At 44.0% G+C, this 26,025-nt stretch overlaps 1 protein-coding gene across 3 annotated transcripts in view; it reads left to right on the top strand.

Annotated features, from left to right (window-relative positions):
- LOC146785337 (kyphoscoliosis peptidase-like) overlaps positions 1 to 26,025 on the top strand; it is a 372,020-nt gene that overhangs the window by 239,965 nt on the left and 106,030 nt on the right. For all 3 annotated transcript variants that reach the window (XM_085634318.1, XM_085634315.1, XM_085634317.1), the window contains exons 8-9: positions 10,740 to 10,781; positions 14,339 to 14,398. In XM_085634318.1, the coding sequence (XP_085490444.1) occupies positions 10,740 to 10,781; positions 14,339 to 14,398 (102 nt within the window). The remainder of the gene's footprint in view (positions 1 to 10,739; positions 10,782 to 14,338; positions 14,399 to 26,025) is intronic.

Genomic DNA, 26,025 nt, shown 5'->3' with positions numbered 1-26,025 from the left:
GGGGTCACTGCTGTTCCTACCTCTGGTTCTCATCTATACGGGGGTGGTCTTTTATAGAGCATGTCCTCTAAGACATCATCATCAGACTCATTTGCTCCATATCTCCTGGGTTCTATATTATGTTCTTTCTCTGTACACTTTCTCCCTTCTGATTCCTCTGCTGTTCTTACAGGATATAATCCCTCTGTCATACTGGCATCACGCCACCTTCTCATTCGGTCATGATGGGTTTCGTGATCATACTTTCGCCCAAACATGTACCTGTAACTACCCCCACCCCTCTGCTCGTTCGTGCATTTCATCTTCCCATTCAGTCAATGCCTCAAACTGCGTCGGCCTAGGCCGAGGCTCTAGACTCATCATCCGTTCCCGTAAGTTTCTCAGTATGGCCAGATTAAATGAGACATGTTCCGGGAAGGCTAAAACTCCATCTTCTCTAGTATACTTCACCCAGTTATCTAACCAAATACAGGTATGATACCCATACTTTGCAACCATCAAGGATGCCGGGGTTCTTATCGGGGGCAATAACTGTCCTTCCCTAGTCACAATATCCTTATCCTTGTCAAACCAGGTCTTAACCTTACTAAACAAGGATTTCTTTTTCTTTTCCTCAGCGTGGTAATACATTTTTCCTATTTTCCACAAGCTGTTTGCTCTTTCTACAACTGTACGATCTTCTGTCCAATTGCAGCGCGACTCACACTAACGCACCAATCCTGGAACGTCTACGTCACTAACAACAGTCCACGAATCCCAGCGCGACTCACACCAACGCACCAATCCTGGAGCGTGTGCGTCACTGACTCAGTCCACGAATCCCAGTGCGACTCACACCAACGCACCAATCACCGTGCTTCCACTGTTCTAACCCACTGTCCAATCACAGCGCGGTCTCCCTGACGTCAGCAGTCGCTGCAGCAGCTTCTGCTCCTGTCTCCCCGTTTCTCTCTCGTCTACCCCTCCTTTACAAGACTACTCAGTAGACTTTGTTTCAACTTCTACGAGTCTGTTAGTTACAACATACAAACATCTCCATTGTCTGCTTCGCTAGCCACAGAACAGCAAAAGACCTTTCCCACGAGAATTCTGCCTTTCCCGAGAGCAGCGCTTACCTCTGCCCTACTACAGAATCATTACTTCCATTGATAAAGTAGCACATCCCTCTACTCTACCCTTCTAACAAGCACCAATTAACTGTTTTCTCCGGAATGCTCCTAAGAGTTTCACAATTAACCAGAATGCCTTCTCATTCACGCACTTTCACCCCAGAAAATGTAGTACATCCACACAGAATTCTGTCTTTCCCGAGAACACCGAACAGTCTGTCCTACTACAGAATTATATCACACGTTAACAAAGCAGTGCTTACCTCTGCCCTGTCCTTCTAACAAGCTCAGAGAATACCTATTACCTCTCGAGTGATAAGCTTTAATGGAATACCATACGGATCCCTGAGACCTAAGACCAGAACTTCACAGATAACCTTCGCTATCATATATACTTCTCTCACACAGAAAATACGTTTCTAATGGCAACACTCGGCGATGCTACCTCATCGAACCCAGACAATGCGACGCGCAACTTCAATTGTCACATGTTTTTCCCTGTCTGCATACAGGGCCAACAATCCCGCCTTTTTCCGAAAGCAGCACTCCCTCTGCCCTACTACGGAACTGTCACCGACTCCCTACGTCCCAGAAGCCGTTCACAATACATAAAACTCAACATGACTTCAACATATAGTGTTAGTACAAATATCAATCAATAATCAACAAGCCTATATACACGCAATTTCGCCAGACCAAGACAATAGTTAACCATCATTCTGCTACCAAGAAACTGGTGCAGATCGGAGCTTCAGAATCCCCTCTACTTCCACGGACGGAGTGATCTCACAGTCACACACGCACACACATATCACACGCTGGTGGGGCCCATTACACCAACATTCATCCTACCACTCTTATCCATGCCTTGTATAAGGGGAAACACTTTCTGATACCTAACCAATCTGCATGTACTTTGAGGTCAATGCGACCAACTAGTTGCTTATAAATCTAGAGAAAACATTTCACACAATATGCAAATAAATTCAATAATCATGACAAGAAAATAACCACCCGACACAGAGATTCAAACAGAATGTTTGTTTATCTAAAATTGTAGGAAAAGCCAATTAAATGCAGATTCATTTCTCTCATATATACCTATTCTGTCTAAATGCCAGATCCTAAGTCAGAACCGGTCCTCAGTAGAAGAAACGGAGTGTCTTGCCGTCATGTAGAGTCTCCGTCCTCTCCGTCAGCATGGGGACCTCGGATCATCAGTTCGGGAAGAAGTGGCGCTAGACCTCTCTAGCCTACTAATATTTATACTAAAATTTACATTTTGTTAAGTTACAATTCATTGTTCAGAACGGATGAATGGCGGAAATAATGTCATCTTGGTACATTTGCGATACTGTGCGAGATTTTCTCACACTTAGATTGTCCCAAATAATGAATAGAAAATTGAATGTCCATGACTAATTCGATACTTCTACGGATGTCTTTTTAAGATAATTTGTATCCCAGTGGTGGGATCATCAGTTCATAAGTTCAGCATTCTTATTCAATACAAATTTCATGTTCAGGGGCTCTTGGCATCCGTCCTGGATTTGTCGTCATGATCATGGCTTTTCAGTTTTGTCGAGTGGGCAAGGTCACAGACAGCGCAAAGCTTCCTTGCAAACATTTCCATCAACTCGAATGCAAGGTGCGGGTGGTAGCCATTTTCTGGTAGGCCACAATGGCCAACTTAAATGAAATAAGACATAAAACAGAATTACTGCACGGAAATGATTATACAGTGTTATTCCCCTGCTAATACCCTTATGTGTATGTATTTATCTAGCCATTTGCGACATCAAAAGCCATTAATGCATATTAATTATAAGCGCAAACACAATAACATTACATAAGCAACATCGATTTCTCTCAGTTTGCTCACCAACTTAGTTCACTTATTATTGTAGCCATGAAATAGCATTCCCACGTGTAATTCTCTTGTTAATAAGGTTGGTTAGGCAAGACTTTAACATTTCCTTAGTAATTAATGAATAATCAGTAGTACTTTTAATTATAACGTGCGAAAAAGAAACAGGTATTCGGTTTTAAAGAAAAAACCCTGCTCCATCAAAGATACCTGGGTCAGAGGTGAAAGCGGTCATCAACACCGGCGCCCCGTAAACATTATGGGAGTCAAGCAATATAAACGACTGTGGCCCAAACCTAAGCTGAAACAGTCCAAAACTAAGATATTTGCATGCGGGTGCAACTCACACCTGCCACTACTGGGGAAGATGCCCGTGCCAATCCAGTCAGAGGACAACAAAATTGTTACCAACATACATGTCATCCACCAAGAGGCCAACATGTTACTCAGCAGGCATGCCACTGAGGACCTAGGCCTAGTGATGTTCGCAAGAAGTGTGCGAGCGAACCAAACCGAAGAACTGCTGAGCCAGTTTGCAGACCTGTTCAAGGGTCTAGGACGCATCAGGAGGGCCCCAATAAAACTCCATATTGACCCAGCAGTCGCCCCGACGTCTCTATGCCACAGAAAAATCCCTTTCCACTTCAGACCGCTAGTGGAACAGGAGCTACAAAAGCTAGAAGATCAGGGAGTCATCGAGAAGGTCTCCGGGCCCACCCCCTGGGTGTCACCCATGGTCATCACGGAGAAACCACGACAGCCAGAGAAGATCAGGCTGTGCATGGTCATGCGCCTCTCCAACAAGGCCATCCGGCGAGAACGCCACATCACGCCAACGATTGACGACATTGTGGCTGACGTCTATGGATCCTGGTGGTTTTCTAAATTGGATCTCAACGCGGGATACCACCAGCTAATCCTGGCCAAAGAGAGTAGATATATCACTACGTTCAGCACCCACCTGGGTCTGTGACGATACAAGCGCCTCAATTTTGGGATATCCTCCACAGCGGAAGTGTTTCAAGACACCATGCGAAAGATCCTGACAGGTCTGCTGGGTGTGTTGAATGTAAGTGAGGACATCCTCATCGACTCCACCACTGCGGATGAACACTACCGGCATCTAAGAGCCACGATGAAGCGACTCCAGAAGCGTGGCGTCACCCTGCACAGGGAGAAGTGCCTATTCTTCTAGAGAAAAATAGAATTCTTTGGCTATCTCTTCAACCAGGAGGCAATCCAAGTGGACCCGCGGAAGTCCCAGGGCATCAAGACCGCACCACCCCCTCGACGGTGTCAGAAGTACGAAGCTTCCTTGTTATGTTATGTTATGTTAAAGGTGCTTATAAAGCGCACGTACACCAAGCGGTTTCATGGCGCTGAGAACAAGAGAGGAAGCGGCATTAGCAACACAGTTGACTTTACTGATATGAGAAAGTCTTTAGCAATTTCCTGAACTCCGTTCTGGCTGCCATCGCAGAACCCCTCCGGAAACTCACTCATTCCGATGCCACGTGGAAGTGTAGTCTGCAAGAAGAAGCAGCATTTCAGGGATTCAAGAGTGCTCTCCTCGACCTCACCACGTTGGTGTACTTCGATCCTGCCAAACGCATGGAGCTACTTGTCGAAGCCAGCCTGGTGGGTCTTGCGTGGTGCTCGCCCAAGAACAGGAGCCCGGGAGATGGGCCGTATTAACCTATGGCAGCAAGTCCCTCTCACCCACTGCAACGCGCTACGCGAAGATCGAGCAGGAGACCATGGCCATTTGGTGGGCATGCTGGCATTTCCACTCGTACATCTGCGGCCAGCCATTCGAGGCCGTCACGGACAACCAGCCACTAGTACCTCTATTCAAAGGGTAGGTGCCTCACCCACATCCGAGGATCGAATGATGGGCCATTAGGCTCCAGTAATATGAAATGGAGGTCGTGCACCGGCCAGGAGCAAAGAACCCAGCCGATTTTCTCTTTTGACACCCCGCTCCCAGGGAGCACCAGGAAGAAGAGCCGGAAGTTGAAACACTCGAGACTCACCTGAACTTGATTTCGACAGTCACATGCCCTAAGGCACTGACCCTAGCAGACATCACAGTGGCAGCTGAACGAGACCCAGTCATCACCAGGGTGCGCAACGCCATCCAAGGAGGCAACCGGCACCATTCCTACAGACGGCCAATGACTGGTCAGGACACAAAAGAGAATGCCTCACAAAAATGTCGAAGGTCCGAAATGAGCTTAGCGTGACTCAAAATAGAATCCTGTTGCGAGGTCCCGCATAGACATTCCCGTGGGCATACAACACCACACCACACAACTGGCCCACAGGGGACAGCAAGGGATCGAAAATATGAAGGCAAGAATGCGGGAAAAAGTCTGGTTTCCAGGGCTAGAAGCCTGTGTGGAGGAGACCGGGAGGAGATGCCCGGCATGCCAGCTAACCAGTGCACCAGAGTGACCGGTGCCCATTCAGATGGAAGTGCATGCGAAGGCCCCGTGGGAGAAGGTGAGCATCGATTTCGGGAGCTTTCCCAACAGCCGAATGACCCTGGTCATGGTCGACAGCTACTCCAAATACCCAGTAGTCGAAGTCGTCCGTTCCACCGCATTCTCCTCGGTTGCCCCAGTGCTCGAGAAGACCTTTGCGATGTTTGGGTGGCCAGAGGAGATCAAGAGTGACAAAAGGTCCCCCAGGCGGGGAATTCTGCGATTTCATGCAGCACCACGGGGTACGACACAGTCATATTAACCCTCAGTAGCCACACGCCAACTGAGAAATTGAAAGGTTTATGAGAACCCTCAACAAGGTTCTGTGCATTGCTGTGGCTGAGAACGCAGACCTGGAACATTACCTGCAACTGTTCCTCTGAGAGTACTAGAGTACGCCACACTGCACCACCCACCACGCCCCGTGGGCCTTAATGTTCAACGGCACCATCCCTGTCTGCCCTGGATGGGCTCCGCTGCCCTACAATGAGGATGACGCCCTTTAACGGAGGGAGAGACAGAATCTGGCCGCCAGCCGCAAAAGGAGAGCCAAACCCTGGAACCTGCAACAGGGGACCGAGTGATAATGACGGACCGGAGACCAGGAAGAAAATTCCGAACTCCCTATGAGCCAGGTTACTGGACCGTAACTGGTGTCAAAGGAACCATGATCACTGGAGAGAAGGTAACCAGGAACATCTCATGTTTCTAGGGGGTAGCGGGGAATCTTCCCACCACATAGTGAGAGCATAGCCCTGAAGCAAGCGGAGGGGGCGAAGGATGTTCTGCGGAATACTGCACGAGCACTCCGCAGAGAATCTGCCCTGGGGTGCTGAGTGAAACCGACCAAGAAACCGGAATGACACCCCAAGCTCAGGGGAGCAAATGGAAACACCCACGATACCAGAAGCTCCACCCCCATATCGGGATCGTCATCTCAGGTACAAACTGAGAAAGAACCCTGCCCCGAGTTCCCCCTAAAAGACTTTGCATGTCAGGTGGCGAGCCCGATGTCAGCCCACGAAGAAAAGAAAAAGAGACAAAATTGAGATGGAATACAATGAGTTGGCAGAGTAGTTGTGAAACCCGGTGTGTGCCGGATATGTCGCACCTGCGCACTTGTGCTGGGAGTGGCAAAGTGCAAATAATAAATCGGGGTCATGGCCGCATGGGGTCAGTCCCGACCCAACTGTCACACTGTGTGCCTGTGTGATTACTGCTGTGCGCATCTAGACCCAAGGTGTCCAGCATTACAACACCTCACAGTAACGTGCCTTTTACATTCAAGGCCAATGTCTTTTCCAGATGGAGCTTCCAAATGTTTTTCTGCATCCGGCCTTCTACTGAGGACATAGATGCTTTAAAATTGGCTTGATCCAAATCACTCACTTCGTCCAGTCTAAGAATGATTTGTGTGTCATCCACACAGAATAATACCTCCATTCTCAAAGAATATATTTACTTAATGAGAGGTGCATCATAAACGTTTAACAAGGTGGGGCTGAGTAATGAGCCCTGCGGTACTCCACGAGCAATATCCTAATTTTTTTAATTGAAAGGTGGTGTAGTTACTGCTTGAATTTGTTCCATTAGGTAGGACCGCAGCCAGTCTTGAGCTTCAACATTAATGTCTGCTTCCAAGAAACAGGAGGACAGCAGCATGGTATGTGATGCAGTTTTGAACACAGCCAATTGATCCAGCAGGATGATGCGGCAACCCTTCCCCATCCCGCACCCCTCACAGTTGATTCACCACATGAACTAAAGCACTCTCAGGAACATGAACAGCTCTAAACACTCACTTCCAAGATGTTGCTCGCTTCAATTGATGTTGAGGACTGTGTTTGCTCTTTTTTTCTGCACCTTTGGCCATAAATAGAGGTAACCAGATAGAACTTTTAGTTTTTTTTGTATAGATGCGTCCAAAGTTGCCTTTTTTAATGAAGGGATGATTGACACTTTCTTTCAACAGGAAGGAACCGTAAATGTAGTAAAAGACACATTTATTCAATCATCAATCATAAAACTTTATTTTGGTCGGGTGAAAGTGCATAACAAGGAAACAAGATAAAAGCATATCAAAATTCATTAACTGCAAATCGTCAAGCTCCAACTGGATCGATTTTCCTCGGCATTGATATAACCAATTAAAATGACTTTGAAAGTGGTTAGAGCTGTGACAGCAAGAGCCTATGCTGCAATGGAGCTGCGCAGCATGGCCCGCCATGCAGTCACAGTGCTAAAAATGACGCTATAATCAAAGCTAAGAGAGGTATAATTAATTAAAATAAGACAAAGAAAATAATTAAAAGATTAGAAGCAATTACAGTTTCAATATGAACCTTCTAATGATCCTCATTTTAATGAGAAACTCTGCAACTGCGCAGGCAACGAGGAGCCTAGAGTCAGATTTTAAGATGCGCAATGCTTCTTGATGGCAACGAGTGCCAAGCCTCCTACAGACAGGGGATATCCATTTAGTTCTCGGGGAATGCTACATGGGACACACAGAAAATTTGCAAATTTACTCAACTGCAAGCGGACAACCTGGACAAATCTGCATTATAGGGGAGGGCTGGTGCCAGGAGGCTGTGAAGGTATTCACCGGAAGGGAGCCAAATCTGAATTGCATATAAAGCTTCCTATCCTGCAGGATCGTAATGGCCTCCAGATATTGTTCATAGGCACCTGACAGTTTGAATTCCATAAAACCCAAAGTAAGGCGGCCCCAAGACGAGTAAGAAACAGAATTCTGATCCAGCGGCGCACCAACAACAGATACTCCACTACCATATACTCACCTGGGCCCATCAAAACATAAACACACAATATCTGGTAAAACCGCTGGAGTTCAAAATTTTATATGGTTGATTAATTCCTCAAGATTAGTTTTTCATCCTAACTAACCTTTCACTGATCAATAAGTTTTTTCCACTTAGTCGATGGACCAAATTAGTTGGAACTATTTGATGGTGAAGATGCACATAGCCTTAATTTTACTTCTGATTTTGTATGCAAAATGAGCACAGACACTGGAAGTTTTAAAAACCTTTATCTAAATTTAAATGTGAGTGAACCATCTCAAATGCACACCACAGGCACCATCAATAAAGGAAGGAAGATTCAATTAATCAAATACTCTCAGATTCAATGCAATGACTTTTGTTCAGAAAGGAGAGGATAGAGACAGCAGTACATCAGAAGTATACAAATTCAATATTACTCAAGATGGTGTGAAGACCAACTCTCTGGCCAAAGAGCTGGTAAGGGTCGCCTGGGATAGGACAGGCAACAAAGGCTTTAGGACAGGAATCAGAACAGGATAGTGGACCTCTCTAGAACCGACAAACTCGTTGCACCCCTCTCTGACACTCTCTTCCTCCTCGAGATTCTTCCGCGATCTTCTTTCTAATCAATTGCTTAAGGTAAGAAATTCTGCATTCAGTTCTTCATCAGCATCACTCGTCACTCCGACAGCACCTCTGGCTCACAGCATCACTCCCGTATCTAGCTTGCATAGCATCCTCGAACTAACTAACTAACTAACTAAACTACCCCAATTATACCTTTTGGGATTCATGTACCACCCCCTAAAGTTACAATATCGTAAACGTATGAGATCTAATTGGACAGGCAAGGGGCATTAGGTCATCACACCATGATGGCATAGCATTTTAATCAAGTTGTCCTTTGTTCATAAACCCACCCCCTTAATTTATATTTATTGTTTATTTTTCCATTCGGATTTTATTCATATCTGCAACAGATTATCAACAATGTCCCATATGACTTTAATAGTTGAACTTTTGACATTTGGGTTCCCAGGGTTTAGCAGTCTGTGGTCTTGGCTGTGATTCAAACATGGTGTCATCTTTCCGGGTGCACCTCGGTTAGACATGCGCAAACGACTCTCATTCAGAACACTTGAGTCATGGCGAAAAGGCCCAAATACAAACTAATGAAAAGGTCAAAGAGAGAAAATATTAATTTCACAAATAAATGGTTTCACTGTATACCACCTACCTCTACTCTATTTCCCTTTATTTATTAGTACTTTCCCCGCATTCGCTTTTAGTAAATAAAGCATTTTCTAAACAGCAAAGCAGGTGCCATGCATTTGGGTCTTAAAGACGTTCTGCTCATGCGCAGGAAATTCCCTCCAAGCCGTTAGACGTCACATCGCGCAGATGCAATTGACGCATGTGTAGTACAGTTTTTCCCGGTTACAGCCGCGTTTAGTCCGCTATCCGTATCAATGGTTAGTAAACCCATAGGCAAGCTTCTCTACCCTTTATGTTTAGGAAATGCGTGATGATTAGTCACAAGACAAAATTTGTATTTCATGTTCATAAGTTAAACGAGTGACTTGAGTACAAGCAAGTCTCCTACAAACAAGTCTTTGCTCCATCAGTCTGTGCCACTCAATTCCAATATTGTTTCTTAATCAGATCTTTATTAGGCAATAGTGCTGGGTCTTTTGCGTCCCATGAACTCCCCAGCCCTTTCGTAGAAAGCAGGGACTTCACCTTAGAGAGCCAACCAATTTTCTTAAAACAGTCAAGAGCACTAACTTCAACAAGAGCAGCAGCATATGGGGGAAGCTCAGGAGTGTATTTTAGACTCAACCAAAAAAGTAGGGGGCGTAGCTTAGCTTTGTCCACGATTATTAAGCATTTATTAGTTAGGCCAATGTCGGAGCAATGGGTTTCTAAAACCATATGAAATATTTTACTGGGACAATGAGCCAGTTTTTATATCGTCTTGCTCGCTGATATTATGCAATTCTCTGAAACAGTGGAAATTTCGAAAATGTAGGTAACAAGTAGATTGATTACATTGGAAGTCAGCTGAGGCATTGTTGTTAATGTTGAAATTAAATTCCGAATAATTCATAGGTGTATGAATTTCTTTGCAGTCTTGCTTCTTAAACCATGCTGTTCTTTATTCCTTATACATATACATTTTACGTTAAAACATTAAGTTCAAAATGTACTGCTATAACACGCCAAGCATATCAGAGTTTATGCATTATGAATTGTATTTATGACATTGTCTGTGCCAGGTGTATTTTCATCGCAGGGTCCATATTTATTTACACTATGTGAATTATACAACTAAGTACTGAAACCTGTGAACTGCCCTATCCTATACCTATCTCCCTAAGACCAATGGAGAAAGCTGAACACAGGAAGGGGGGGGGTGTGGGGGTGGGGGTGGGGGACCCTCAGACCTTCCATGGCAGTAAACTTCTACTAATTTCAAATGTCTCCATAATTGCAGGAAAGCAGAAGACGTCCAGCTTGCGGGGCACGGACAATAGAGGTAAGCATGAGAAGGAGGACGGGCTCCATTAAACAGAAGCACGGTTTTCATATGTAAACAATACAGTGTGGCGGAAAGTTGCCATTTATTCTCCTGTGGAGAGACTGCATGAAACTGCTCCGTCTTGAAACAAACCCACGTGCAGGCTGAGAAGGTCTGGGAAATGAGCCTCCTACAATAAGACCAGTTGTAAAATCCAAATACAAGTCTATTATTCAGTTTAACGAGTTACGTGATCTCTGGGTTAGGTTTTTCTTTGACAGGCTTAACAAAGTGAAAGTAGGAAAAAACGAAACCAAAACACTAAACGAACTGTCTATGCAGACCTACAATGATCAGGACTGTCCTTTCTGAGTACTGACCTCAGCGGCAAGAAACTGCTTGTAAGTGAAAAAAGATTTTGACGTGTTGCACTGTTTTTTTCAAATTCTGAAATTGATTAATCCTTAGTTTGCACTTTGCCACCTGTAGAAAGTGGCCGTGTAAGGCACAGTACATTGATTTGGTGTTTTTTCTACTTTATTCATCACTTTTGTTGATATTTGAACAGAATACATTTTAGACATAAGCCAACTATAACCATGGGTCTATAATGGCATATCAACAATGCATTACATACATAAATACAGTTGTAACAGGCGTCTCATCTCCCAAAACCGAATGAGGTAAGACAGTGACAGCACAGCATATTAACTATTATCGTTGTGATCAAGGCGGGTGCTCATCTGTTGGATGCCTTGAGTTTCTAGATAGTCCTGACCACAGCTCTACATCTTTAGCTAGTTTATCAACATCCCGCACCATTTTTAGCTGTATGTGCTCAGCCATACTCCACTCCCTTAGGCTTTAACCGGTTTATCAACTCAGGGGCTCTTAGTCAGAGCCATGATATAGCAACCCACCACTTCGCCAACAACAAAGCAAAACGAATACATTTCTTTTTCATCTTGTTCTTTGTGTGGGATGACCCCATTCCCAGTAAACAGGCCTTGGGTGTGCAACCTTACTTGGAATTGGTGCGCCACCCGCCTCCAGTATTCTGTCAGCCGCGGGCAATCATCCCATGCCAAGTGGAAATAAGTGCTTCAGTACTGTCGCATAATCCTTTATCGTACTTGAACCCAGCCGGTGTGTGCGGCTCGAACTGCCACCTCATGTAATAGCTGCAGTTATGTAACCCTTACAAAGCAGGCGCTTTCTGAAAAGGGCTTTCTCATAGGAGATTGTATCAAAAAAGGTATGCAGTTCCTTCAGAGAGAGTCTAATGAAGAGAATGTGTGACTGGTTGGTCTAATGTCCACAGGGTAAGGCAGAAGCCCACTCCTCTTGGAACTGTGGTTCTCACACACCCGATTGGCTGGCATGCTTCATCATTGGGTTTGCTCCTCATCGGGGCCAGCGCTGCAGTGCCCGACGGGCACCCATAAAGGGGCTCTTTATCGGAGATCTTTTATTCCAAAGACATAATGTGAAGTGAGAGTGTAGGGCCGCAAGTTGTAGATGAATGTGATGATGTGGAAAGGGCGTAGGCCAGTGTGATTAAAATAGACTAAGTCGTACTCTAAACAAGGGCACCGCTCTCGTTAATTGTATTTTTTCGAAAGCGCTCAGTGCAAATTTGTATATAAATAAATAGTTTTCTCTTAATTCCATTACTTCGTTTTCTATTTTCGTATTTTTTTGTAATAAAACAACTCTTTGTTGAAAATCTTTTCACACATTTTTTTTTAAAAAATTGATTTTAACTCCAATACATTTCAAGTGATAGGAGCTCTATCTCAGGGGGCTTTGATCATAGTGCAAAGTTATCATCGTAGTCCACATTCTATCACAGTGCATGTCTGTGTAGTGCATGGGTCTCCATCTTTTTCCGTAATAAGAGCTACTTGCCAGTTGAAGATCCTCACACATGCATACAAAGCCCTTCATGACCTAGGACCTGTCTTCCTCATCCATCGACTCAACTTTCACCAACCCACTAGTCACCTGTGCTCCTCTTCATTCACCCTCGCACACACACCCTGTATCTGCCGCAGAGGTGGCTGCTACTTCTCCTACTTCGCTGCCTAAACCTGGAACGACCTCCCCCCCTCAGCTCCGTACAGACCCCTCACTGACACACTTCAGAAAGAGACTCAAATTCAAATTCATTGTTTGATTACTAAAAACCATAACAAAATGTTAAAACTATGTGACTCATGAATACATGTACAATCTTTTTAAAAAGAAACAGAAAAGGACCCCGGTTGGTGCAAAAACAGTGCAGTAATCTTGCGATAAAAATGGGTTGAAATAAAAAATTGTGCGAATATTTATTTGTCTTTTACGGATCAAGCTCATTGGATAACATAACAGTCATGGAATGGTTTTAAGAAAATCTAAAAGAAGGAACAAATAAATATGACAGCTAGTTTTAAAATACTGAAGACTGTGTCCAGGTAGGCTTCGCTGAAGGGGGCCTGCGGCCGCTAGAGTTTTTATTACAAAGAAGTGGCAAGGCCAACCGGCAGAAAGAGACTCAAGACCTCGCTTTTCGACAGACACACCGCCCAGATACCCCTAGGGGTGACAGTGTTGTGCTATGCTGTTCGATTGATTGATTGATTTATTTTCAATGAAAATCATCAACTTGTAATGCAGCTACATGTGAAACACATATCAGCCATAGCAGAAATCCCCCTGGCACCAAGTTAATAATTTGAGTAATAAATCTCTCCACTTCAAATGACAGATGTAAATTAATTTTGAAAATGTAACTATTTTTCTCCTATCATCAGTTTATGAGTTCTGAAAATACACACATTTTAGTCGCAAATACGTGCTTTGTAATTTTGGTGTGCAAATAATAATTTCACCATTCAAAAGCTTCTATATTTGTAGGTTGGACTGCACACAGGAGAGCTACTCACAGGTAGCTGGAGAGCTTCTGGTAGCTCATGATTTACTCAAAGTTCCCTGCGGAAGGGACCTGGTTGTCTAGTGCTTTTGACCTGTTTCATTTATATAGTTTCTTGGCACGTCTAGATGTAGTTATTTCTATGTAATGATTGTACAGCTTTCAGATCCTATTTTAACTGATGGTTTCAAGAATGGCATGTTCTGTGCTCTTCATCCTGCAAGCTTTTGCTTGTCCTACTCTGATGTAGTTTCAGTAGAAGTGTCATGGTTTTTTCAATAACTTTCTAAGGAGTTGCCAGGAAAGTGGAAAGATTTTATAGCATTCTCAATACTTTCTTTACAAAAAGAGAACCCACGCTTCTTCTTTTCTGATATTTTCATTTTTGACTGTTCAGGTTCTTCCAATGTTTTTATAGGATTCTTCCACTTTTCTTTAGGTAAACTAAATGTAAATGCCTCTGCCATCCATTCTGTATCTTCAAAGTGTTTGCTTTCTCGCTGCTTTTTCTTTCTCCCATTCATTCTTTCCCGTCTCTTTCCTCTCAATTTGACTATCTCACTCTTTTTCTCCCTTTAGCTCTTTCTCCTTAAAGTGGTTTAATGGTTTCACTCTATTTCTTAAGCATGCTGACCAATCAGTATATGGCGTTTTCCTGCAGGTTTTCAGGGGGATGGAAACACGAATGTGCAGAATCGGAAAATTCAGGACAGCAAATATGGTAAAATTGACATTCTCAATTTACTTCAAAATTTATTTGTATTTTTATTTAATTGCTCACTTATGTTTCACCGCTGTTTGTGCATTTCACATGGACCACCACGGTTTAATTACCAGTGGTGACCACAGAAGCCCTTTTATAACCAGTGATAACTATTGTAGAATCCTTGCTGATGTCATTGGTGTTTAAGCTGAAATCACATATACCGCTGGTGATACTAACCCTCATATTAATTCCACTGCTTGAATTCGTGCTGAATGTCTGTGGGTTCCACTGCCTCGGTGAGGTCATTGTGATATTAGTGTGTTCTGTGCCTTTGAGGGTTCAGCCACTGACTGTTGAAGCTGACCATCCGTGTTCGAGCTTGAAAGTTCCATATGCTACTGACTACTTAGCTCCTTTATCTGCCCTCGTTTGCCTGTTAGTAAAGGAAAGCATGTGTTATACTTGCTTGGGTCCAAAGCTTTAATATTGACATTAACCCAATGTTTTACTCTACTGGTGAGAATTAAGGTTAGCAGCGTAGCCAAGTACCACGCATTAAGCGTTAAACTAACACATTTTAAACTAACACATTTTAATGTAGGGATCTGCATCATCACATTAAAATGCATTATCACGCATTTTTAGTGCCTGTTTCCCACGTAGGCGTGCTGAGCCTGGTCATGGTGAAGTAAATAAATAGTGACCGCACCCACCGGGTACAGTAGCGCGGCCTCAGAGAGACTCTGCTCTATGGGGGCAGGGCTGGGGCAGAGAGCCATGGCTTGCAGCCGGCTCAGAGTCCTGCACGACCGTGTGGCAGGGCGGCTCAGATTAGGACTGCACTGAGCAGGATGTGTGCTGTGCAGTGAGCAGAGCCCTTGGCTCGGGTGGTTGGCCGCCGCCTTTAAACTGCTCCCAGTGATGATCTCGCTGAGGGCCCTTCTAGCCCTAAATATGTTAAATTCTCCAGGCACTACCTGCTCCACCCACCCCTGCCGCCCTGACTACAGTACAGCCGCACCCTGTCACTGACTATGTACAGTACTCACACATTCAGTGTCACTGCTGGTGCTGGTGCTCCGCTCTATGCAGAGAAATGCAATAGGTAATATATGTTCTATTATTCTGTGTTTCCACAAGTCTCCTAATGAAACATGGTACCTCACTTGAGTGGGTAGGCCTAATGACAGCTACAGGGAAGGCCCCAAAATGCAACATGGACACAATGCATTTTTCCACTGAAAACTGACCCTTATTTGCAATGTGGGTAGCTATGTAAACCTAGCAAACCTTCACAATTTTGAAAACTAGAAACTCAGGGGAATCCAGGGTGAGTGTACCTGTGTAGTTTGCATCAGGTTTTCTTACCTAGAAGCCCTTGCAAACCTCAAACTTGGACTAAAAAGCACACTTTCCTCACCTTTCTGTGAGGACTACTTCTGGAATCTGTGAGGAACCACAAATTTCCTACCAAGTCTCTTGATAACAATGGCACCTCACTTCTTTGGGTAGGCCTAATGCACGCAACAGGAAAGGGCCCAAAATATAATGTGAGACATCAACATTTCCTGTCACAAAAATAACCTGATTTGTCAATGGGGGTGGTTAAGGTTTGTGGGCTAGGACTCAGCAGTCACCCATGGAAACCTACCAAAGCCGGACATTTCTCTAAACTAGACAACAAAGGGAGTCCAGGGTGGTGTGCCTCGTGTGGATACCACACAGTGTTCTCACCCACAAAGTCCTGCAAACCTGAAACTTTGCCTAAAATTATGCATTTCCCTTGCATTTCTGTGATGTAAACATCCAAAATCACCAGGAATCCACAAAAGTCTTACCACCCAGAGTTTTGACACTTATTCTGACCAAAATGCTTTTTTTCTGTGACGTAAACTTCCCGAAACAACAGAGATCTTCATAATTACCGCCACTCAGCGTTCCCTCACTTGTCACGATAAAAATGCTACTGATATGTGTGGCTGAGCCTAGTGCACGCATCAAGCCAAGGTCAATGAGACTTGCGCAGGGCGACTCTCAGTGAACCTGGTTTAATATGTGCTTGTTGGGGGCACTAGGCCCTGCCACACATATCGGTAGCATTTTTATCGTGACAAGTGAGGGAACGCTCAGTGGTGGGAATTATGAAGATCTCTGTTGTTTCAGGAAGTTTACGTCACAGAAAAAAAGGAAAATGTGCAATTTTAGAGAAACGTTAAGGTTTGCGTGGCATTGTGGTTAACATAATTTGTGTGATCCACACAAGGCACACCACCCTGGACTCCCCCTGATGTCTAGTTTAAGAAATTCCTGGGTTTGGAACATTTCCTGAGGTGGCAGCTGACCCGAAACACGCAGCCATTCAACATAGAAATAGGACGATATTGGGAATTAGCTCCACTCTGCTACTCATATGTTTAAAAAAATCAAAATTTCCCCTCTTGCTATAGGGGTGGGATTCTGTAGTCCCCATAGGGGCAGAAATACGCTTTGACCATTCTGGAATAAGAGTATTGCCCGATGCCAGAGTAGGTCACCCTATTCTTTTGGTGGTTTTGGTGCCATGTTGAAATCCCTGGTGTCTAGTGGACTTTTTGTCACCTGGGGGCGTATTTTGGGTAAACACCATCAATCCAGCTCCAGATGGTATAAAGACTGATGCACATATTCTGGTTTAGAACCATGACACAATGCTAGTGTGAGCTGCCTCACCCCACCCCCTTTTTTTTGTGCCTATTATTTCCCTGGTGTCTAATAGCCTCTCTGTCCCCCGCGGCAGTTTTGGGTAAGCACCCTCAATCCACCACGGAAAGACCTATGCACCTATTGTGGGGTGGGAACTGGGCGTGATGTTGGGTGAGCTGCAACTCTCACCCTTTTGTTTTTGGCCCAAAAAACAATTGTGTGGGGCGGCTCACCCAGACATTGCGCCAGGCTCTACCTCAGAATAGGCGCATAAGTGTTTTGCATCCCTGGGGTTGGATTGAGGGAGTTTCAGAAAAGCCACTGAGCACCAAGAAAAAATAGGCCCCATTTTTTAAAAAAGGGAGCACTGTGCTCCAACCCCAGAATAGGTACATCAGACTGTCTGTGCTCCTGAGGGTGAATTGGGGCCATTTACCCATAATCTGCCATCAAGGAACTTAAATGCAACTAGACACCAGGGAAAAATAGTCCCAAAAAAGGGGGTGGGATGGAGGCGTCTCACCCAGCCATCACACCGTGCTCTTACCCCAGAATGGGTGCATCAGTCTTTCTGCTGCTCTGGGGTTGGATTGAGGGCGTTTTCTCCAAAACTGTCCCTAGTGAACAGAAAGGCCACTAAACACCGGGGGAAACTAGTCTGAAAAATACAAAGGGGCTGGTGCATCGCGCCTTGCCCCTAGTCCAGAACTGGCACAACAGTTTTTCAGACCCTTTGGGAAGATTGTGGGTAAACACCCTCCAACCCCTTTTTAGGTCGAGCCTAGGTAGCGCACATGCGCTGTCTGCAAGACCTGCTGTAATCATACTACTACTCTAATCCGCCTGCTGCTTACCATAGGCTCAGTGCAGTGTCAGTCTACTTTCTTGCCTCCCAATCTGTTCCTGCAGCTGATACCTCACTTTCGTTTAAGAGTGAGGAGCACCGGCCAATTGCAGTTTCCATACGCTACCATTCTTTATGTGCTGTGTGCAAAAACTCTTTTTTTTATAAATTTTGGTTTCTGTCAATCACTTCCTACTTAGTTTGACCTCTCCCTTCTGCTTTGCGTTATAAGCCCTCTACCCCATCTGCTGCATACTCCAGAAACGAAAGTACAAACAACCCCCTCTCCTTTTGCTTGTTCAGCTGTGCCTTTGAAGTTTTTTTTTTACTTTAAAGCTGAACGCAGCGCCCGGCGCCCACTTCAGGGACACCTCGCTTTCTGTTTGAAGTTTTTTTTGCCTCTAAAGCAGAGCCCTGGTGCTTTCTGTTTCAGCATTTTTTTTTTTTTTAACTGTAAAGCTCAGCGCAATGCCCACTTCAGCGACACACAGCTTTCTTTTTTACTTTAAAGCTGAGCGCGGCACCCACTTGAGGAATGCCACGCTATCTGGTACAGATTTTTTTTACTTTAAAGCTGTCAATTCAATTCAATTATCTTTATTCGGATACAAATATATATTCATAAAAGCACAGATCAAAATATCAGCAATAAAATACATAGAGCTATAGTAAAATACGCAGAAATAAAAAAAAAAATACAACATCATAAAAACAGTTTCACGATAGAGACCTGTAAGCACAGATCAAATAGCAGCATAATAATACAAGGGTTTGTAAAATGCAATCAGGTGAATTACAATACAGCAACCTAAAATAATTCCAAGGGAAAAACATATAAGGTAAGCATAAAGGCTATCAGAACGGGTGCACGAATGAGAAAATAAGCACAAGAGTCCAGATGTTTTGCCAAAAATCACAAATAATAAATTGAAACACAATAGAAACAGCCATCAATGGGTGCTCATTGAGTCGCGTGAATGGACAGCCGCTTTCAAAAAGGATCCCACACGAAAAACTAGTTCCTCATCCTCCAACTTAAGAATTTTCGTGTAGACTACTTTATAATCAGTGATGGCAGTTTTCTTGAAAAATGGAATCATAAACCATTTTGTATATTTTTGATAAAGCTTACAAAAGAATTAAAAATGTAACATTGATTGATTACTGCGATCGTCACAGGGGCAAGGGATTTGATCAAGGTTGGCATTGAACCCCAAGGGAAAACAGAATGAAAATTTCAGGGTACCTGCCCTTAGGCGGAAAAGCAAACCTCTTTCCCAATGACCCATGGTCTTTAAAAGATAACTAAATGGCAAGCATGATAACAAACAAGATACACCCTCTATGAACATATACCTTGCAACTGAGGATTTCAGAATCTCCTTTTCATATCTTCCATTTCTATATTGTTCATATAAAGCCTCCTGGAGGGATTTACTGTTTGTGCCCTCCATAACAGTTGGATTTGAAAAGATATGTTCAAGATTCACGCTGTTTAAGCTCTCATTTAAAGTGGCAAGCGAAGGTCTGTCCTTGCCCTTTTCGCATTTAAGGCAATCAATTATTACATCTCTCGTAAGGGTCGCTGCTGGGTTTTGCCAGAACTTAAGCCCAACTATAGCTGGATGAGACCTGATATCATCTTCAACATTTGGCAATTTCAATTCCTTATGACAGACATGTTGTGAGGAAGAAATTGGGGCCCCCAATAGATTTAGGCAAAATCTGTTTTCCTCACCCTGGATGCTACTACACTTTGTGAAACCCCAAACGTCTGCACCATATGTTGCAGTGGGGATACACTGTGATTTGAAGATTTTGGTGTTACTTAAACCCACCTCAGCTTTTTTTGGTTGTGGAAGGCACAGGATTGAATTAATGGCTTTTGGAAACTTGCTCCTGCTGTGTGCTACTTGATCAACCCAAGAGCCATTGGCTGCGAATACCAGCCCTAAATATGGAAAAGTGCAAGTGTAATGTAAACATTCGGGCCTATGGAAATTATGTTAATAAGATGCTTTTTTGGACTACAGGCCATTAAAAACGATTTTTTTTAAATTAGTGGCAAGATCTAGACCAGCCATAAAATCCACAAAACCCCGGACTAAAGTGCATAGTGCATTGGGTGTGTGGCCCATTAGGACCGCATCATCCGCATACAGTAGGGTGGGGAGTATATTACCGTTAATTCTAGGAACATCATTAGTAAGTGTGATCAGTGAATTATGTAAATCATCAATGTATAAAATAAATAGGAGAGGGGCTAGTACACACCCCTGCCTGACCCCTCTACCGATATGATGTCATTTGAAACCTTCCCGCCCTTACCAATACTCACGTATGTAAAAAGCTAAAAAATGAACAAAATCCTCATCCAATCCTTATTTTAAAAGAATAGACCATAAGCGTGACCTGTTAACAAAAACAAAGGCTGAGGTAAGATCCATAAAAGCCAAATTAATAGGAGATTTCCAGGCTATGGTGTATTTGCCAATAATCAAGTTGAGGTTGAGACACTGTTTCACTGTGCCTATTTTGCTTCTAAAACCTAACTGGGAAAAATGTCAAATGCGTTACTCCTCAGCCCAAGACCTGATCTTGTTAAACAGGATCCTCCTGAGGATTTGTTATGTATTATCAATCAGGGAGATTGGCCTATTGCAGCTTTGATTGGATCAGTCACCTTTTTTAGAAATTGGAACGATAATGCTGGTAGATCATGTGCTCGGAATTTAAGCATTGGTTAAGTTATTAAAAATATTTAATGAAAGAGGCGCCCAGAACTCTGGTTTGTGTTTGATGAGGTTGATGGGAAGCCCATCCGGACCAGGAGCTTTATTGCCCAGACTTTGATGGATGACATCCTCTACTTTTGACACGGATATCTGAATCCTAGAAGCTAATTGATAGTTATATAAGTCCTCATTTAATAATGGGGCTGAGTAGATGTTAGAAAAGTGGGCTACTCATTCTTCACTAGTTATATTACAACTTATGGGGGTTAGTGTAAGGCCCATAGATCTTGTATCTTTAACTGCTGCCCAGAAGCCATTCCCATTATTAAGTCTGGCAGCACATGCAAGATTATCCCATCGCTCTTTTAAAATCCCATCTTTTTGTAGCCTGGTTGTATACTTATATCGTTGCCTCAGAAACTTAACAAGAGCTTGGTCTCTCGGATTGATTGTGTGTGCTTTGCGAAGCTCTCTATTTGCTAGGGAGCAGGCACTGTTGAACCATCTTGATCCCTGGTGAGATTCCACTATGGGCCTATAAATCATTTGTTTAATACCCCCACAAAGTTGATTAAATCATCAATTACCCCGGGCTTAGGATCGATTGGTGACAAACAGGTGTTGATAAATAATGGGTGTGCTTATACCATTCTATAAAATAGATCATTATTATCAACACCTCGCTAGATCCCTCTTAAATTGTCAGTGGATGGTGCTAGATTACTAGCCCCACAATCTTTAACAAATTCCGGCCTGGGAGGAAACCTCATTGTTATTATAATAGGGTTATGGTCGCCCTGTATGGTTGGTATAACCTCAGCCTTTAACAAACAGTCTTCTAAAATGGCAGATATAAAAACATAATCCATAGTAGAAGCACAACCCTGACCTCTATATGTTGGCACAGTATGCTTATCATTATGGGGTACAGCCGCAATTTCCATAACGTTGATTAAGATATGGTTGGACAAATGGTCCAGCAAATCTATCCCACTATTACATGGGGGCACATTAATAAGGGAATCCTTAACTAATTCATTTTTCCTAGAGATCCTAGCATTAAAGTCACCGCCAGATGCCAGCTAATTTATCATACACTTTTTGGCTTTGTAGGCTAGAAATAAAATTAAACAATTTTATAAAATTCACATTCCGTGAAGTATGAAAATCATTATTATAAACATTAATAAAACAAATGGAAACCCCGTGTATAAATCAAAGCCTGAAAATTATCATTATCTGTGACAAGCCTTTGTACTAGCACCTGCAAGGATGTTGACCCAGATGAAAGTCTGCCAGACGGGAGGCCAACCCTGGGAACGGGGACGATGACATTGAAGAATTCGAACCCTTTTAAGTGTAAATCCTGTGTGGCCCAAGTTTCTTGTAGCATAAGAATGTCATGTTTTTGGACTATTTTTATCCAATCTTGAGAATTTATTTTGGATGCAAGTCCGGCGACATTCCAGCTTAATATATTTAGATTTAGGTCAATGATAGGCATAGCTAGAGTAACATGACCTAAGGACGTAGGCGTAATTGATATAGAAGTAGTCTCATCAGGTGTTAAAGAAGATGTTGAAGAGGGGGCCAGTAAATTCTGGCTATCTAAGCCAGAAAAAATTGAAAATCTATTATGCATGATTAAGGGGAAAACGTCTTGGGTTTTTGGCCCCACAGTTGGCTTGTCAAAATTACCCAGAGGCAATGGCCAAATAAGGGTTGAGTTGGCAGTGGTAGACTCATGTGCCATTAACAATGATTTTAACAGTGACGGATAACAGAAGTTAACAACTATACAATCTCCCTCGATGTTCTTTGGGGAGGTGCCAACCCACCCTACCCTACGTACCATTGTAATATCGCTGGTATTTGCCACAACGGAACCCTTTATGTTTTGCGAGCCAATTGACAGTTCTTTTTCGCAATTAGTCCCAGGTCTCTACCTGATTCTTTTCTAAGAGGAGGTACCCCTGCCAAGACTAAACCATAGGGATATGCTGCCGGAGGTAGGCTTAAAGCTTCCCTACATGGTTACCATGCTCGTGAGCATTGGGACACCCTCACGTTGTGCCCTATCCACTAAATTAGCTATGTCTAAGGTGTTCCCGAGCACAGCACATGGAATAGACATTGGTGCCGGTGCCTGTGACTGCAGATTAGAGTTAAATTCACCAGTATTTTGCAAATTAGAATTAGCCTCATGTTGGATAGCAGGCTTAGAACAATTCATTTGTAAATTGAATCTATTAGTCAGTGTATCCAAACGGTCCAAACGTTTCCAAAGTGCATTAAAGTTCTTATCAACGAGTTCTTTAATACTCTCACACACAGTGTCCACAATAACGTTAGTTGGGGTATCACCGAGTCTACAGCCAGTAGAAGAAGTTACTTCAACATCGGTCTGGGTACAGATGGAACGGTTTAATACCTTAGTTGGTATAGACTTAACAGTGGACTCAACAATCTCTGCATTCAGAGGGGGTAGAGGGCCCTGTATCCATGAACTCAGGGCAGTGCGGGGATGATTAACATGAGGTGGTTGTTTCCTCTTTGAACTGGTAGGTTTAACCAACTTCCTTTTCGTTTGACCCCTGAGGTTGCAGGGATCATGGGTGCGTCCAAATGTGAGGGCAAGTCAACAATACTCTCTTCATTGCAAGGTGCCATAAATAAATCCTCATTATCCTCATTAGTATAACTGAATCTTAAGAGCGGTGAAGTGCTTGTGGCGATGGCCTGCATGCTAAGCATATAAGAGGGAGCCACATGATCACTTGAGGCCACCCCTGCTGCCCCTGCCATAGGGCCAGTCAGTGGTGCCACAGTTCCTAGGGACAGATGCCTCTCCATTAACTCGATCTCATTAGTAACTATATTAACTGTCCTTTCCAACATGCTGTCTATGCTTGTGGTGGGGCAGGAACTCGTTATCCCGGTACGTTTCCCCATGATGCGTTATATGTCGGCAGTTAATGCTATTTGTTAAATGTAGCTCACCTCAATAGATTTATTAGATGGCCCTGGAAAAAGGGATGCCCCAGCCTGGCCTCGTCCGGTCTCTGACAGGCGCAGACGAGCCCGCTCTTGGCCCGGGCATTGCATTGTTCCTGCAAAGCGGGGACCGCGAGTTGCTTTAATGCGCCTCCGGGCGCAAAGAGTGGCGTCAGCGCCTCCTGGCGCGGGAGCAAGGCAGTCTGGGGGCTGGAGTCCACCTGAGGTAGGAAGGCAAGTGGTGTATTTCCTTATTTCAGTGTTCTTCTTAAAGTCTTCTTCGTTCCTTTTATGTTTTATGGCTCGAGCAGCAGAGAACACAACGTGAAGTAATGAACTATCGCTATCATGGCGCCTACTAACGGCAGCTGGGAAGATAGCTTTCAGTTTAATTTCTTGTGAAGCAAATGTTTCTTTTTCCAACTACCTGGCAATCACACCAAATTAGCTTTCCCTACTGTGGATGTTCAAAGTTGCTCATTGCTGGAAGTGAGGCAGAATCACACACACAGGTCTTTTACAGATTTTTGACTGCGGGAGGCTAGGTAAGTGTTGCTTTTCAGTGTCTACTATTGGATCCGGAAGGGTGCCACTGCTTAGAGGCCATGGAGGTGCTGCCTCCATACTGCAAGAACACGCTCATAAACTGTTTAGAAGTATTGTTTTGCAGTACTTTGAATTCAATCCCGAAAAGGCATCCTCAAAGTAAATATGTTTCTGTGCTTCATTTACAATGCCAATAGCTAACTCAAGCAAATGCAAGACCTATGGCATTTCCAATACAATAGGTCTTGCATTACTGAAAGTTTAAGTTTTTGCCGTTGCATTATTATTTGCAACGCCAATAGGTTAGACTTTCAGTAATGCGAGACCTATTGCATTGCAAATGCTTGTTTTATAAGGCATGGGCCACCTCCACCCCTTATACTCATAAGAAAATCCCTTGTGTCTAGTAGGATTACTGCCCTCTGCGGAGTCACATTCGAGGTAAATACCTCCTATCTGCTGTCAGGGGCAGAAAGACTGTCAGGGACATTTTGGAGGTGGGTGCTCGGCTGAAAGTCTGGGCAGGTCACCCCACCCCGACAGCAATAAACAGAATTTCCATGGTGTCTAGCGGGCTTTCTGCCCTCCCCCGCCCAGGGGCAGATTGGACGTAATGACCTGCTATCTTCCCCTGGTAGGGGCAGAAAGACTGTTTTCCTATTTGTCGGGTTGGGGGTTTGGCCTGAGGCCAGTGAAGACCACCCCCCACCTCTTTGCATTATAAAAATAAATACTCCCTAAGAGGTTTTCTGGTTCCTGATGCCTGGGTGGACCACCGCCAACCCTTTACTTTATAAAAAAACAAAGATCCCTGGTGTCTAGTGAGCTTTCTTCCCCTTCGGGTCAGATTTGAGGTACTGGCCTCTAATCTTCCTCCAGTGGGGAGGAGGGACAGATCTTTTTCTGGCTGTGGCAGGGGTGGAGCACTACCTATTACCAGGTGGGCTGCTCTCCTTTTCCAAATGTACTCCCTGGGGGTCAATGGGTGTTTCTGACCCCTGCTGAGGGTCATATTAGAGGAAAACACCTCATATCTGGCCCAGACAAGGAGGGACTTTTGGGGTTGATTTCAGGAAGTGGGGGCTAGACCTGATTCTTGGGTGGGGCCGCACCCTTTTGTGTGAAGAAAAAAAAACAATCCCTAGTGTCCATTGGGCTCCCTCCAGACAGATTGGAGGAGCACTGGCTAGTTGCAAGAGAGTCACTCCCTCCGCAAAAAACAGTCCATGGTGTATAGCAGGTAGATCCCTGCTCAGGGCTCGCCCTCCTGTGGCGATCCCCAAGCAGGGATCCACTAGGGAAAGGTACATTGGAAAGGGGAGATTCATTCTCCTATCTGAATTGGTGCTCACACCAAAGCAGTGAAGGTGAAATTTCACTTTAATTTTCAACTGTAATGGTGTCAGGACACCATGTGCACCAATCGTTGTTACAACATTTAAAAAAATGGCTCAGGTTGCTGGGGAAGCCAGCCCAAAACAAAATTCAAAAAGGAAATCCCTGTGGTGCTCCCACAAGAGAGATTTTCTGCCGTTAGTGTGAGGACTTGTTGGAGCTGTCCTTAGCACCTAAGCACTGCTGTTTTGGACGGTTCCAGTATGTCCTCCGCATGCAAGAAGTTAATTTTATTGGTGTTACATTAACAAAGTATGTGGTTATTGTTATTAATGTGGTAATACCCTGACAAGGCTAGTATGCCTGCCTTATATATACTGACTATCCTTACATTGTGATGGTGCATCTGGCATAAGTGGGGGAGAGGGATATTATGATTATAAGGTTCTTGGCTGCTGGAAATGGCCCTTTTTGCAGGGTTATCCCTAAACTTTTTGCTTTATCCT

This window comes from Triturus cristatus, chromosome 11 (assembly GCF_964204655.1).
Source record: "Triturus cristatus chromosome 11, aTriCri1.1, whole genome shotgun sequence".
Taxonomy (NCBI): Eukaryota; Metazoa; Chordata; class Amphibia; order Caudata; family Salamandridae; genus Triturus; species Triturus cristatus.
The sequence above is the reverse complement of the archived record's forward strand: the minus strand, read 5'-3'. Positions and strand labels throughout refer to the sequence as shown.